Source organism: Diaporthe batatas, assembly GCF_019321695.1.
Source record: "Diaporthe batatas strain CRI 302-4 chromosome Unknown Contig00010, whole genome shotgun sequence".
NCBI classification, from domain to species: domain Eukaryota; kingdom Fungi; phylum Ascomycota; class Sordariomycetes; order Diaporthales; family Diaporthaceae; genus Diaporthe; species Diaporthe batatas.
Window position 1 is genome coordinate 37,746 of NW_025408557.1, and position 14,291 is coordinate 52,036.

At 58.7% G+C, this 14,291-nt stretch overlaps 3 protein-coding genes across 3 annotated transcripts; 2 read left to right on the forward strand and 1 right to left on the reverse strand.

Moving 5' to 3' along the window:
• Positions 1-239: 239 nt before the first annotated feature.
• KVR01_008715 (uncharacterized protein) lies at positions 240-1,507 on the forward strand. The gene has a single exon (XM_044783811.1). The coding sequence runs from the start codon at positions 436-438 to the stop codon at positions 1,351-1,353; it is 918 nt and encodes a 305-aa protein (XP_044642482.1). The 5' UTR covers positions 240-435; the 3' UTR covers positions 1,354-1,507.
• A 182-nt stretch (positions 1,508-1,689) lies between these two features.
• On the forward strand, positions 1,690-5,052 carry KVR01_008749 (uncharacterized protein). The gene is made up of 3 exons (XM_044782825.1): positions 1,690-1,939; positions 2,001-2,325; positions 2,410-5,052. Exons 1-3 carry the CDS (start codon positions 1,832-1,834, stop codon positions 4,734-4,736), a joined length of 2,760 nt encoding a protein of 919 aa, XP_044642516.1. The 5' UTR covers positions 1,690-1,831; the 3' UTR covers positions 4,737-5,052.
• A 372-nt stretch (positions 5,053-5,424) lies between these two features.
• On the reverse strand, positions 5,425-10,217 carry KVR01_008598 (uncharacterized protein). The gene is made up of 2 exons (XM_044781954.1): positions 8,102-10,217; positions 5,425-7,917 (listed from the first exon to the last, which is right to left on the reverse strand). The coding sequence occupies exons 1-2, from the start codon at positions 9,047-9,049 to the stop codon at positions 5,932-5,934; spliced, it is 2,934 nt and encodes a 977-aa protein (XP_044642365.1). The 5' UTR covers positions 9,050-10,217; the 3' UTR covers positions 5,425-5,931.
• Positions 10,218-14,291: the final 4,074 nt, after the last annotated feature.

Genomic DNA, 14,291 nt, shown 5'->3' on the forward strand with positions numbered 1-14,291 from the left:
TGGTCAATAGCGCAGATTTCCCCAACCATTGCCAGCAACGTGCTTCCAGCGGTCAGCTTCTGGTTCTTGCGTACTTTCGAGTAGAGCACTCGAGGACGATGAAGCGCTGAGCATGTCGGAGGATGGCACACCGACCCCGAACGCGTAAGAGAAGGCAATTTAGTCAGTGTAACTGCTAAGCCGGTAGGTCATGTTTTGTGATAGACATTCTAGCCCGACTGTCAAGATTAGCCATAGTATTTGATGAAGTGGCAGCTGCATTTAACCGCGCTCCGCAGCGGCAGACTGAATATCTAGAAGTGAGCACCGCCCACGACCTCCGACCTAGGTAGAGAGCCTGTAGACCTACAACAGAACTACCATTGTCCATCGACATAGCTGCTTCACTTTCAGTAAACTTGGAAAGATCATTCACACAACCACAACGCTCACACAATGTTCCAACCTACAACGAGCCTGCTGGGAAGCTTGTCCCTGGCTCTCTCTGCATCAGCCCAGGGGTTCGCGGCGGCAGCATTTCTCAATGCCCGCCAGGCGGCCCCAACAGAGATAGTGAGGCAGGCCTCGCTCGAGAACATCGCCGTCCGGCCCAACGGCCAGCTCCTCGTGACCAACATGAACAGCCCCAACCTGTACGCGGTAGACCCGGCCGCCAAGAAGGTCTCGACGGCCGTGGCCGTCAGCGGGGCGTCAGGCATGAGCGGGATCGGCGAGATCTCCCCGGACGTGTTCGTCGTCATCGGCGGGTCCCCGCAGGGCACGGCGGTGCACAAGATCGACTTCACGGGCGGCGCGGCACCGCAGGCGACGCTGATCAAGAAGATACCGGACGCCAAGAACATGAACGGCCTCGCCGTGTTCGACAACGACACTGTGCTGCTCGCGGACGCGGGCAGGGGCAACGTGGTGAGGCTGACGGTGTCGACGGGGGAGTCCGCCGTCGCCATCAGCGACCCGACCATGGCCCCCAGCGGGCCCGTCGGGTTCGGGATCGACGGGATCAAGTACGAGGCTGCCACCGGCACCGTGTGGTACACCAACATATTCAAGAACAGCTTCCACAAGGTGCCGGTCGACGCGGCGGCCAGGCCGGCCGGCGCCGTCTCGACGCTCTGGACGAACCTGATGGGCGACGACCTGTGCTTTGGGAACAACGGCAGGCTCTATATCACGACGAACAGCGGGGCGAACCAGGTGGTTGAGTTCGACCCCGCCGGGTCTGCAAGTGCGAAACCTGTCGTCGTTGCCAAGCTGAGCGCGCCGACGGCTTGCGCGGCTGGGCGTGGGGAGAGTGACAAGAATGTGGTTTATGTGACAAATGGCCAAGGTGTATATGCCTTTACTGTCAAATGATGGTAATCGTGTGTTGGAGGAGTGGCTGTTGTCTGTTGTCATGATATATGCAAAGTACAATATGAGTGCAATCTCAGTAGCTCATATATCTCATGGTCTTCTGAAACCTACATGTAAATATACGATATCGATCCGTGACGGGGTTTCAATGTTTCAATGTTTCAAGCTGCAGAAATAATGTCATAAGAAACTTGTATTTGCACTCGAGCAATGGCGTGGGATGAATGCGTTGTGCTGCCCGTTGCTGCTGACTAAGCGCAGTGCTGCCCCTCCCCTCTGCAGGACAAAGACGCGGTTCGGAGGGGCCTGTTTAGTTTACGTACTGTGCAGCGAGACGCGACTTGGTGCTTGGGCGAGGCACCCGTGAACCCACATCGACCTGGTCGATTTCGAACCCGTTGCTCAGCCAATCCCCACCCCAACACTGAACCCATGCTTCTGCACGGGTAACTATTTCCAATCCAACGCGTCCAAGGCCATGGAGTCGCCTCCAGCATCCCCAGACCACGGCGACGAGGCCTTCGACCACGCCCACCCCTTTGCAGGCGTCGTTGTCTGCTGCACGAGCATTCCCACCGACCTGCGTGTAAGTTGTGGCCTTGTTGACTGTTGTTGACTGTTGTTGACTTGGCCTTGCCCACCCCAAGGCATTAATAGCAAGGAAGACGGAGGAGCTCGGCGGCACCCACAAGTACGACCTGACCCCCGACGTCACCCACCTCATCGTCGGCGAGTATGACACCCCCAAGTACAGACATGTCGCCAAGGAACGCCCCGATATCAAGGCCATGGCCATGGGCTGGGTCGATGCCGTGCGGAACCTCTGGGTCAAGGACGAGCAGATCAACTTCAGAGCCGTCGAGAAGGAATGGTGTCTGAAGGCATTCGAGACGGGAGGCGGTGCGCTGGACGACAACCAAGAGGCCGGGCCCAGGAACTCGCTGATCTGCTGCCTGACGGGCTTCGACGACCGTACGTTGGCTGCTCCCCTGCGGCTGTTCAGGCACCCCAGGCACCCCTGGCTGATCGACGACCAAGGCTAACTCATGACCCCAGAAGACGAGCGCCAGCGGATAATCGACATGATCAAGTCACACGGCGGCAGATACACAGGCGACCTCAGCAAGCTGGTCACGCACCTGGTCGCCCGCCGCCCAGAAGGGAAGAAGTACCTCGCCGCTAGGAACTGGGGCCTGCACGTCGTGGACATCAACTGGGTATACGAATCCGTCGGGCGCGGCATGATCCTCGACGAGAAGTGCTTCGACCCCGTGCTCCCCGAGGAAGAGCGCGGCTTCGGCGCGTGGAACAAGCATGCGAGCGCGGCCCGTCGCATTTCCCTCGGCAAGCGGCAGAGAGAGGCGGCGGCGAAGCAGGAGCAAGGACGGCGCAAGCTGAGGAAGACGGCGAGCATGAAGCTCAACAGCCAGAGGGACAACATGTGGGGCGAGATCCTGGGCCAGCCTTCCGTCGAGCAGTCCGCCTCTCACCAGACCGAGGAGCCCACCCAGCCGCTGCCGAGCGGCTCGGTCCTGCGATCTAACGCGTCCGTGTCGCGCGTGAGCGAGTCGGTTGATATGAGCCGCTCGCACTCATCGATCGGCAACACCGACAACAGGGGCGATATGACGTTTGCCTCATGCTGTCTGTTCGCCACGGGGTTCCCGCCACGGCAGACTGACGTTCTCATCAACGCAGTCTTATCGTTGGGGGGCATGGTGGTTGGGTCCTTGGCAGAGATCACCAAGCCGGAGGGGATGATCCGTCGCTTTGTCATAGTGCCCCAGAGCGCCGATCACAAGTCCGTTCCACTGGTACCAGATGGTGCGGAACTCATCACAGAGTGTTTCATTGAGAGGTGTCTACACAGGAAGGCCTTGTTGGATCCAAGAGACCATGTCATTGGCAGGCCGTTCCCAGTCTTCCCAATCCAGGGCTTTGAGAAGCTCTCCATATGCACTGCTGGCTTTACCGACATCGATCTCCTGCAAGTCGACAAGACGATCCGCCTGCTGGGGGCACGCTTTGAGGAGCGGTTCACTGCCGAGGTCTCCCTGCTGCTGTGCGTGTCGTTGGGTGCCGTCCGGAAACAGAAGCTTGACCTAGCTCTGCTCTGGAAAGTCCCCATCGTCAAGGCCGAGTGGCTCTGGGCGTGCGTATCACAGGGCAGGAGGCTCTCGACCAAGCCTTTCACGTTTCCCGAGCTGAAAGAAAGGGCCACTACGACGGAGAAGGCTCCAATATCGAAACCACTAAGTAGATCCAAGTCAACTTCTGATGTGTCCTACAAGAAGTTGACTCCAAAGTCACTACCAGAACGGACCGAGAAGCCAGGTAGGACCAGCCTCCCGGGCCCAGACATGTCAGCCTTTGACCCCACGCCCCTCGTGTCCACCGAGCCCCCTCTATCTCGTGCCAAACCGCCATCAAGGCGGGAGTCCGACGCCGCCACGGTGTTTGAGACTGCCCCTACACACCAGCCCAGGGACCAGCCAGCGCCCGAGCGGGCCGAGGCACGCCCAGGCCCCAGAAACGAATCCCGCCCACTAGGCGAGAAGTCGGCAAGCGAGCTGAACAGGCCATCGGCCAGAGACGCCCCTCAGTCCCCAGCGCGCAAGCCCCTGGCACGCGTGCGCAGCGAGGTGTGCGACTCAGAGGCGGGCGACGACGACGACGACGACGACGACGACGACGACGACAACACAACCCCGAAACCAGACTGCCCAACAGAAGCAGGCAATGAGGCAGAAGCAGAGGCGGCGGCGGCGGCCGAGGAGCAAAGGATACGGCGCGAGAAGGCAGAGGAGGAGGAGGCGGAGCGCCTGGCCCTCTCGTCACGACTGACCTCGCTCCTCGGCGGCGGCGCACCACCCGCCAACCCCGGCGCGGCGGCGGCGGCGGCAGCGGGAGCGGCCGCCGAGAACACCACCAGCAGCAAAAACGACGACAACAGCGATCCCGCAGCCGCGGGCGGCGGCGGCAACGACGACGCGAGGCCGGCTTCCAGGCGGAAGCGGCGCGACGTCATAGGCCGGGCGATAAGCAACGCCTCGGTCGCGTCGACCGACTCGTCCGGCGGCGGCGGCGGCCACGCGCTGGGCAGGTCCGCGGCGACCATCGGCGGGGAGGGCTCGTCGCAGGAGGAGGGCGGCGGCGGCGGCCCTGCTTCTGATGCTGCTGTGGCGGTGGCGGCGGCGCCCAGCACGCAGGTCGAGTATGACGACCCGCAGGCCAAGATCAGCAAGGCGGAGCTCGTTAGCAAGATGCTCCGGGGCGAGACGGGCGCGGGTGCGGGCGGGAGTGGTAAGGTGGTGAGGCCGAAGCCTGCGCCGGCGCCGGCGGGGCGGGCTTATGGGGGTGGGAGGAGCATGCGGCCGAGGTGAGGTGGGGGTGACGGACGCCTCGTTCCGGGATGGTTGGTTGGTCGGTCGGGATGTACTAGATACTCCTCTTTTTTCTTTTGCTGCTCCCATGGCTTATCATCTTGGTCTGGCCCCATATCGACGACGACGACGGCGACGACGACGATGATGATGTTTCTTGTATGTTTGATGGGGGAGGCACCTGCATACCACTTGGCTAATTCTTGTTTCATGGAGTCTGGTGTACGCCTGGCTGGCTGGCTGGCTGGGCCGGGCTAGAGGTATCTATCTAGTCTGGGGATACATAGCCGGTAATGATGAACATCCTTGAATGATACCAGCGCCAGTACCTAGGTATGTAAGGGCAGCCAGTCAATGTGGCTGGCATCGTCGCGCACAGGGGTGGGCGGGGTCAGCGTCCGGCCATCTTCGTCCTGCCCGCTCATGAGAATACCGTGGACCCGCCCGTGTGGGTAGCTGGGGTCATGTCGTGCGCTCAACATCGCCCATGTAAGATGAGAGAGAGCCACAGCCCGTGTATCCCGGCAGTGGCAGAAGGACGAGATCACGTCGTCGTCGGGCAGGGAGCGTGAGTCCCTCCGAGATTCAGCATGTTTTTGCCGTCCGGGCGGGGAGCGGGAGCGTAGCATGGAGGAAGACGCGCACCTGTGTGTGTGTGTGTGTGTGTGTGTGTGCACAAGCTCACCCAGTGGCAGCATCAGATTGGTTTCAAGATAGTTATGTAGATAGGAACACAAAAGTTCAATTCAATCAGACAGGCAGACAGACAGACCATTGGGGGTATATATGTAAAAAGAAACAGAAACCAAGAACAACGAAGGAGACAGACAGACATTCGTGAAAGCCAGTGGTATCTTTCTTTCCCTTCCCTTCCAGATTCTCCGTTCCAGCCAGCCCAAAGAGAAGCAATTCCATCCCATGTGTTTGTTTTCTCGCATACACACATGCGTTACCCTCTGTACTGTATTCCGTTCGTCCGCTCGTTCATTCGTCGTGAAACCCTTCCTTTCCTTTCTTTCCTTTCCCGTCTTTATACATATTACATGGCTTCTCTTTACTTCGTACAACAAACATCGATCCATCCACCCCTTCTTCAACAACACACATTATCCATACAATGTCATCCACATACATGGTCTGGAGCAAACACAGCGCAGCGCAGCGCAACCATGGTCGCATTTCTCTTCTCATCTCATCACAGCCCGGACGCAGCCTCGGTGAGGACGCCCAGCAGCGATGCCGCGGCGCCGCCGATCCCGACGGCCCCGAGCGTCTCGCCCCAGGCGCGCTTCTTGGCGCGGCGCTTGTCGCGCGCCTCCTCGCGCTCGCGGTCCCGCTCCCGGTCGGCCGTGCGGTCCCGCTCCCGCTCCCGCTCGCCACCACGAGGGCGGTAGTGCGACGATGACGACGACGGGTGGTGGTCGCGGTCGCGCTCGCGGTCGTGGTGATCACGGTCGCGGTGCTGCCTGTCCCGCTCTCGCTCGCGGGTGGTGGAATCGCGGTCGCGGTGCTCACGGTCCCTATCGCGGTCCCGGTCGCGCTCACGCTCGCGCTCGCGTGCTCTGTCGCGGTCCCTCCGGCGTCGCTCGCCCTCCCTCTCCCTCTCGGCCCTCCTGCGCTCCCTGCGCTCCTTGCGCTCCCTCTCCTTCTCCAGCTCCTCCTGGGAGTACTCCCTGGGCCCGTCCTCGTCGAACCGGACGTGGTTCTCGTTGCGGTTCTTGAGGATGGGCTTGGGCTGGGTGACGGCCGCCGGCGATGTCTTCTCGACGATGATCGGGTAGACCCGGTGGCCCTTGTGGTCGCCGCCCTTGTCCTCGGGCTCCGGCTCCTCCTGGATGGTGGAGTTGGTCGAGGCCCTCCTGTTTCGCCGGCGGCGGTGCTCCCGGGGGATGTACTTGTCCGTCATGGCGCCCGACCGGTCGCGGGACTCCGAGTCGGTCGTGTCCGACTCGTCCCAGATGACATCATCCGAGTCTGTCTCGCTGTCCGAGTCGGAGTGTTGGAGGTGCCGCCTGCCGTTGGTGTTTCGTTTCTCTTCGGGGTAGTAGGCAGACGGCCGATACTTGGGGTCCGAGTAGCCCCTGCCCCGGCCTGCTCTCAGGGCTGCCGACTTCCTCGCGTAGTCGGCGATCTGCTCCTTGGTCAAGACACCAAGCACGGCGACGAAGTCCGGCCTTGCCTCGTAGCGCACGCCCGCTTTTGTGAGGACCTCAGTCGATACCAGGCTCCGCTTGATCCGGGTCCATTTAGCTTCGAGGGGGATCTCATTGCCAACGCTGTCTGGTGCGAGGCGGGAATAACGCTGCTGCCGCGGTGCCGACGATGTCGGTGGTGGTGGGAAGCCCGGGGCCGACGATGTTGGCGCTGAGGAGGGAAAGGGGATCGGAGCGGCGGTATGGGGGTTTGGGGAGGCGTAAGGGGGAGGCGGAGTCATTGTGGAAGATGTCGGGCTCGGGTACCCAGGTAGGGACGGGACGTATCGCGGCGACGAGCTGAGCGAGTGGTCAGACGGAAGGGCGGCGACGGGCGGCGGAAGATATCGCATGTTGGGTGATGTGCCTGGGGAGACGCCGTGGGTTGTGGGTAACATGGCCGGCGAGAGACCGAGTCCGCCCATGCGGGCCGAGAGGTTGTCAGTTTCATTCCGATCCAGTGCCATGAGGTCCTTGGTGGAGATGAGGGCCAGCTGCTGTGAGTCCGTTGAGCCGGAATCCGAGCACGAGTCGGACGAATAGCGCTCAAAGGACGTCTGCACCGGCATGCTCGTTGGTGGTGGAGGTGGCCCGCCCGGTTGGCCCTGTTGGCCCTGTGTCTGCGGGATATAAGGGTTATAAGACGGCCTGGTTGGTGAAGGGTTGTCCCCAGGACCGGGCCACTGCTCCGGCTGGCGCCGCTCAAGCTTCACGCTGGGCATGAACTTCTCGTTGTCCATGGTGGGCGAGACCATCTCCTTGGGAGACATGGTCTCGGCATGGGGGTTTGATGGGTACGAGGCCGGGGTGATCTCGACTGGCGGGGGCAGGGGGGACGAGCCATACTGCTGCGGTTGGCGAGCACCGAATGCGGGCGCTTCCGGATAGGGCTGGGGCAGCTGCTGGTCTAGAAGCCCACGCATCGACGGCGGCTTGTCATCAAGGTAGCCATTTGAGTCCAGCTCACGGATGTAAGCGCGCAGTACTTCCTGGGAGCGCAAAGGGTCAGCAGCCGTCATATGCGAATCATAAGTTTGGGCGCCCCGAGGGCGCGCGGTGGCACCACGTTGGGGCACTGCCGTGCAACGTTGACACGTCTGAATCGAGGAAGAAAGGAAATGTAATTTCTGAGACACCGCACGCGTGATGTTCCGACTGCATCTTCTTACTCACCTTGTGCTTCCGGAGGACATCACTGGAGAAGCCCTCCTTGACCAGCTCGGCCCAGAATTGTTGCCACATCTGGTCCTCGCTCTCCTGGGCAGCATCGCCTGAGGCGAGGGCCCTGGCCCTGCGCTGGAACAGACGTGCAGCTACGACATCGACCTTGTCCTTGATCTTGTCCATCTGCTGGCCGTCTGCGTGCTCCAGGTCGACGGGCTTGTGCTGCCTCGTGGGGTTGTGCAGCTGCACCGTGTCCAGAAAGATGTCGATGTTGGTCTTCTGGTTGGCCAGCTTGGTCCTGATCAGGGCGACCATGTCCCTCTCGCGGTCCTCCATGCGCTTGGCACTGGTGTTTGCGCGTTCCCTGCGGGTGCCTTCGGGGCTCTCGCCGTCGCTGGGGTAGGAGCCATATTTCTCGAGGATGGTGTCGAGCTGCTTGAGGGTGAAGTCGGTGTCCTCGACTATCGGGGTGAGCTGGCGGGCATAGACGGAGGATTCGTATCCGTCGCTGTTCAGGAGGCTGTCTGCGTCCTCTGCCTCGGCGCGCAGATGCTTCAGGACCGAGTGCAGAGGGCGCACGGCAGTTGCGATTTCGGCAAACTCAGGGCCGGATATTTTTGCGCGGCGGTAGAGGTTTCGTGCAGCCGCGGCGACGGCAGAAATGTAGGAAATGGAGTTGCTGTCCACTGGCATGTCGTAGTAGTGGCCGCTACGCGGCGCCGGTCTGGGCAGACTGCTTGCCGCTGGTGTGGGGAACGTCGCCCTCGCAGTCGGGTGGTGGTGGTGGTGCTGCTGCTGCTGCTGCTGCTGCTGGTTTTGGTCGAGGCGAGCGTTCTGTGGAAATCTCACGGTATTATTTCTGCTGTTCGAGGTTTGTTCAGTAGTATGTCGTCGTGGACGTTTGCTGGAATGGAACAGAGCGCCCTGTGTTGTGGACAGGTGAGGATGGACAAACATGCTGGCTGACGGCCGTCACAACCACCCTGGGGCAGACTGCGAAGATCCGGACCGGGTTGGGAGGGCGGCTATGTAATGGATGGGCGTGATTGTTGTCATAGGAGGGTGTTCTGGGTGTGTGGATTGTCGCAGACCAGGCCAGGGCTGCAGAGAGAGCTGTACTTCGTACCTCAGCCTAAGACGCATGTAGGGGGTTTGAACCGACGGCACGGGTCCAACGTGTCTTAGGCCCGGAGGATCTGATCAGAATGGGACTAAGGTGGCGGAATTGCGGGTGCTGGGTGCGGCAGAACTCAAAAGAAGAAGGGTCTGTGGTGTGGTGTGCTGTGTCAAGTTAAAAAGCAATCCAGGAACAAGAAAGAAACTTGGAAACCCGTCACACACTCGTCAAGATGAAGTGCGCGGCTCGAGGGCTCGAGGACCAAGAGTTCGGCTCGAGGATTGGGAGTGAGGGTGCGAGAAGGAGAAGTAAGACTGGACACAAGACGGGCAATGGCTGTGGCCAGCACACACAGGGTGGGTGATGCCTTGCAAGACTTGAATATGATGATGGACAAGATGCACAAACAGGCCGGCAATGTGCTGGTGGGTGGGTACGTATTTGTGTTACTGTCTGTGTGGACGACGACGGCAGCTGGGTGGATGTGTATATTAAACAGGACAAACATATGCTCGTGTGTCACTGTACCTGTAACCAAGGCAAGTTCAGCTGGCAGGCTGGGGTCGATTGATGATGGTCCGCATCCTCGCGTGCTCGGGGCGCATATCCACAGCAAGACAGCCCAGACCAAAATGGAAGGATGGTGTGTGGGTGGCAGAATGATGATGCCTGCCTGCCTGCCTGCCAGCCTGTGATAGAGGGCAGTTAATCTTGGACGAATTTCTCCGTCTCGAAACAGATCGTCGCCTCTCCAGGCCCGTGTGCGAACGTGTAGACGTCAGGACGTGTTCGAGACGCCCATCATTTGTGCATTTTTGATTGGGAGCGGCACTGGGCCGTCGCATTGGTGGTTGGTGCGGCTGGTGGTTGTGTCCTGGGTGTTCGTCACAGAAGGCTTGGGGTCGACGCGACTGGACAAACAGCAAATCGACACAGCTCCCTGGGTCCCCAGCAGCTCCCCTTGGCCGGACGCAGCAAGGGACCTCTGGGGGTTTCCTAGCAGGGAACAGCAGGCACGGCCATATGACGTCGCATGAAATCATCATCGCCATGGTTGGCACAGACCACCTTTGTTTCCCCGGATGCTCTCCAATCAGACCGGGCTGTCAGGTGTGGGGAGGTCTGTGCACATTGGGGAGGTGGGGGGTCGTCATCAAGTCAAGTCAGCAGCAAAGAAGACGCGAAGAATGGGCGGGAAGCAAGAGAAGCTCCCAAGCTTCTTCTAGCCTCGAACCTAGGAGCCCTGCGCCACCGGGCTGTACCACGGCGTTGGGGCACTGGCCCAGCCCAATTCCACAAGGCCTCGACCCCTCCAGAAATCAGAAGTGGACCACACGACCTCGTCTCTCGACCTCGTCTCTCGACCTCGAGGGCCTCGAGACCTCACCCCACCATTACGGTCACGAGGTAGATGTGTCTTATCTGTCTGCTTTTTCTGTGGTTGATCGAAGGTGGATAATCAACACACACAACTACCGTACCGAGTACGGAGTACTGCCACCACCACCACCACCACCACCACCATGCTGACCAGGGCTTGACGAGGGGCGGCTGGCCCCGTTCCAACCCAAGGCCATTTGCACATAATGCACAACACGACAAAGAGCCGGGGGCGCAACGACGGCATACCCGGGCTCGTTATTGCCGTGGACCCTTTCCACATGTCCAGGGTTTCAAACACACATCTTATGTGGACTCTGCATATCAGGAAGGCGGCTGTGAAGAAAGCCAGCCCAAGCCAGGCAAGCCCAGGTCACCAAGGCCAAGCAGGGCGCTGCTGCTCCACATCCCTCCCCCTCCGTATTGGGCTTTGTTGGGATTTGGGACAACACTTACGGTCAGGATTCTGACCACTGAATCAAATCCCATCCAATCCTTCCTCCCTTGTCATTTGCCATCGCGGGCAAAAACACCGCGCGGGAGAACGTAGAAAAATTTCTATCCCGCCATCGCCACCTCGTGATAATCTACACTGCATCGCCGTCGATTGGTTATTTTTTCCGCTCTCCCCGTCGCACAAGGTATCATTGCAGACCACACACACATACACAACACAGCCCACCAAGGCGGAAAAGAAACAACGGCCCAATCGCAGCCCTAAAGCCAGCAAGCCCACGAACCCAGCTTAGCCTGGCCCGCGCCCCGCCTGTGTGCAGATAGAGATACTAGTAGAGAGCTGTCGACCCGCGGCGCCGGCGCGGGGAGGCCCACGAGCGTGCATCGTCGCCCTGTCCCTGCACCAACTCGCTGCGCAGAACCCCAAATCTTGGAGCAGCGCCGGCAAGCAACAAACGTGGCGTGGCTGGCTGACCAGCAAAGACACAGAAAAAGTGGGCTGCCTGCTGCCTTGCTGGCCAGACTACTGTAGACAGACTAATAACTAACTCCTGCCTTGCATAAGCTTGACAAGTCGTGCATGCGGCGGCTGACACGGCGTCCTGGCGTCGAAAGCAGGCAAGCAGGCAGAGGTGTGTTGACAGCCGCAGCGGGCTACTGTGGTGTGCTAGGAAGACTGCATGCATATTCTTAGTAGATATTACGGCGTTGCAGACGATCGATGATAACAAAAGTGCACATATGGGGCTGTATAATATGCAAGACGTCGGTCCGCACTTTGGGCAACTCCTTCAGAAGCCATTTTCTGTATTTCTATCCAATCAATGACAATGCTACCTATCCATCCCACTTTGTCCTTCCGGTCATATCAGCAGTCAGACTTCCCTGGGAAAGCCTAAGCTACCGTCGTTTCAGAGGACTAGCAAGGCACCTGCGGTGATCCGTCATCATCGCCGGCCGAGTCATCCGGAGCCTCCAACGCCCGCCTGGTTACAAATGTACTTAATGGACGGCGTCCTGAAGTCGACATAGCCTCATCGCAACTGCCGAGTATGCTGACGGCAATTGTGATCAAATAGGCTACTGGGACAAAAATACCACGTCTTTGTATCATGGTGTCCTCGCCGGTCGAGGCTGTGGGGAGCACCGGCGGCTGCTACTAGTAGTTAGCAAATGCGGCTCTTCTGCATACATGTGAAAGGATACTTACCTGCCCAGCTCATAGCGATACGCCATCCTTGAGTCCGTGTTAAGCCTCTCTAATTGGCGTTATACTACGACCCTTAGGGCAAGACACTGCATATGTATGTGGGAGACGCGTTTGTGCACTTGTTGGGGGCGGTGATCAAAAAGTGTCCGTTCACACATTCATCATTCACAGCCTGCAGCAAGACTAAAAGTGCTTGGCCCCATATTGAAATGCGAAGAAAGTGAAGAACGTGTCCTACGCGCAACCTCATCACGAATGACGTATCGTAGTTGAGTTTTATGGTCTGATCCCACAGTATGGTACACTTTCTCTGTATGTTCTCGCATGGACTAGTATCCTAGGTGTTTCACGAGAGTTGGCAATTCACCTGTTGCCCCCCAAATATGTTGCTTTTTGTCATGCCAGCATGCAAAACAGCCCGCCCGAATAAAACATCTTGCTAGGCGCAAGACTAGTGACCCCAATCCAGGTTTTAGAGCCCCAGCCGTGCAGTGGTGGCAGTGGTTGGTTCGTTTCGATCGACTGGCCGCGATAAAACTATGATGAACTAACTCATCCCCGATCCCCAGTGGTGCTACAAGAGTTGTACATACGACATAATTACAAGCGGGGCGACAGCCCTGGAAGGAACTATGGCCGTTCAGACCATCCAATACCAGAGGGAATCGTTTGCTCATCTGTCAAGGGGGCTTCCTGGCCTACCAACCATACAGCCTTGTGGACGAGAAGGCACTATCACACCAAATATGTACCTTGAGCCTATTATAGAGGCTCATGCTTATCGGCATCAACTTGTCGGTTTGAAGTGGAGCCATCGTAGGCCGGTATGCGGGAGCGGCCGTTCTTTGTTACGCTCGGGACTTTTGCTCACACCCCAAGAGATTCTAATAAGCAAGCCTGACGCCCAAGAACGCAGCCTACATCATGTATAATCCAGTCGCCCTTCTCAAGCAGGTAGGCGCGTCTAAGGAAGCCGTGTGAACCGCGTGACATTTTGATCCAATGGCGAGCTCAGCTTTGGCATGTGCAGAAGGGTGGAAAATGTGGCTAAAGAACCAAGGCTGGTATCCCGCCGCACCCGGTCATCTTGGACCGGGGAGCTTAAGTGTGATCGTTGGAAACACTATAAGCTATCGTCACACTATCGTCACAGAAATGGTCTCATCGTGTGGGGCGGGCGGCACTGTGGCAATTGTCAAGATTCTGCTCGCGACTTCGGCACCAACATTGATCGTGACAAAAGAAAACTCGGATAGGCGCGATCTGCCCCGGATACCCATTTATTAGGCAACAGTCCTCGAAATATGTCTCGCGAGGCCCCATTTGCCCGAGAGATCGGCATATGCCGAGCTTGACAATATGTCTGTCTTTTCGGTCTGGGGCAGGGATCCGGGAATCACAGTAGGCGATGTTGATGACGAAACCAACTCGTGATAGCCTTTTATTTTGATCAGAAATCCCTTCCACGGGAGGCAAAAGCGTGCTTCGCCTTAGATAATCCAGCCGAGTCGGCTGTCCCGGAATCATAGATGATGCAGATATTACCTTACATATGATCAACGTCCTGTAGGTGACTCATTGCCCGAAGCATCCAGTTCGTCTGAATAAGCAGATTTCATTTTGATGTCACATGGTCCAACACCCAAGGTTTGATATTCTCCTTCGCATCCGATACTCGACGACATCGCAGGGCCCTCGTCCAAAGAAAGGGCGCGCAAGCTCACGAGGCAACATGTGAGCCGCATGTAGCCGTGAGCCTAAAATCGTCGGATGAACAATCATTACGGAAGCTGTGGCAACCAGGGGCAAGCCTGCCAGCAACGATATCCCCAGGAGTTTTCCAGGCCATTATATCTGCCACCAGAGAAATCTACACGGGCATACTCCCCGATCGCCCTCATCAATATGTCCGCCCCCTCCCCCCGATAAGTCCGCGATGCGGCTCTGTGAGCCAAGCCCCATTGCTGGGTCCGGTCGGTCCATGGGAGACTGGGAGTTCCCGGCTCCGAGCTAACTACCAAGTGGCCAAGCCCCCT

What these genes read in the sequence shown, in the direction of transcription:
- KVR01_008715 (XM_044783811.1), top strand. Translation starts at nt 436, where the DNA reads ATGTTCCAACCTACAACGAGCCTGCTGGGAAGCTTGTCCCTGGCTCTC.
- KVR01_008598 (XM_044781954.1), bottom strand. Translation starts at nt 9,049, where the DNA reads ATGTTTGTCCATCCTCACCTGTCCACAACACAGGGCGCTCTGTTCCAT. An exon ending in ATGTCCTCCGGAAGCACAAG is followed by an intron (nt 7,918 to 8,101) that starts GTGAGTAAGAAG and finishes TTGCGCTCCCAG; the next exon opens with GAAGTACTGCGCGCTTACAT.
- KVR01_008749 (XM_044782825.1), top strand. Translation starts at nt 1,832, where the DNA reads ATGGAGTCGCCTCCAGCATCCCCAGACCACGGCGACGAGGCCTTCGAC. An exon ending in GCATTCCCACCGACCTGCGT is followed by an intron (nt 1,940 to 2,000) that starts GTAAGTTGTGGC and finishes GCCCACCCCAAG; the next exon opens with GCATTAATAGCAAGGAAGAC. An exon ending in CCTGACGGGCTTCGACGACC is followed by an intron (nt 2,326 to 2,409) that starts GTACGTTGGCTG and finishes TCATGACCCCAG; the next exon opens with AAGACGAGCGCCAGCGGATA.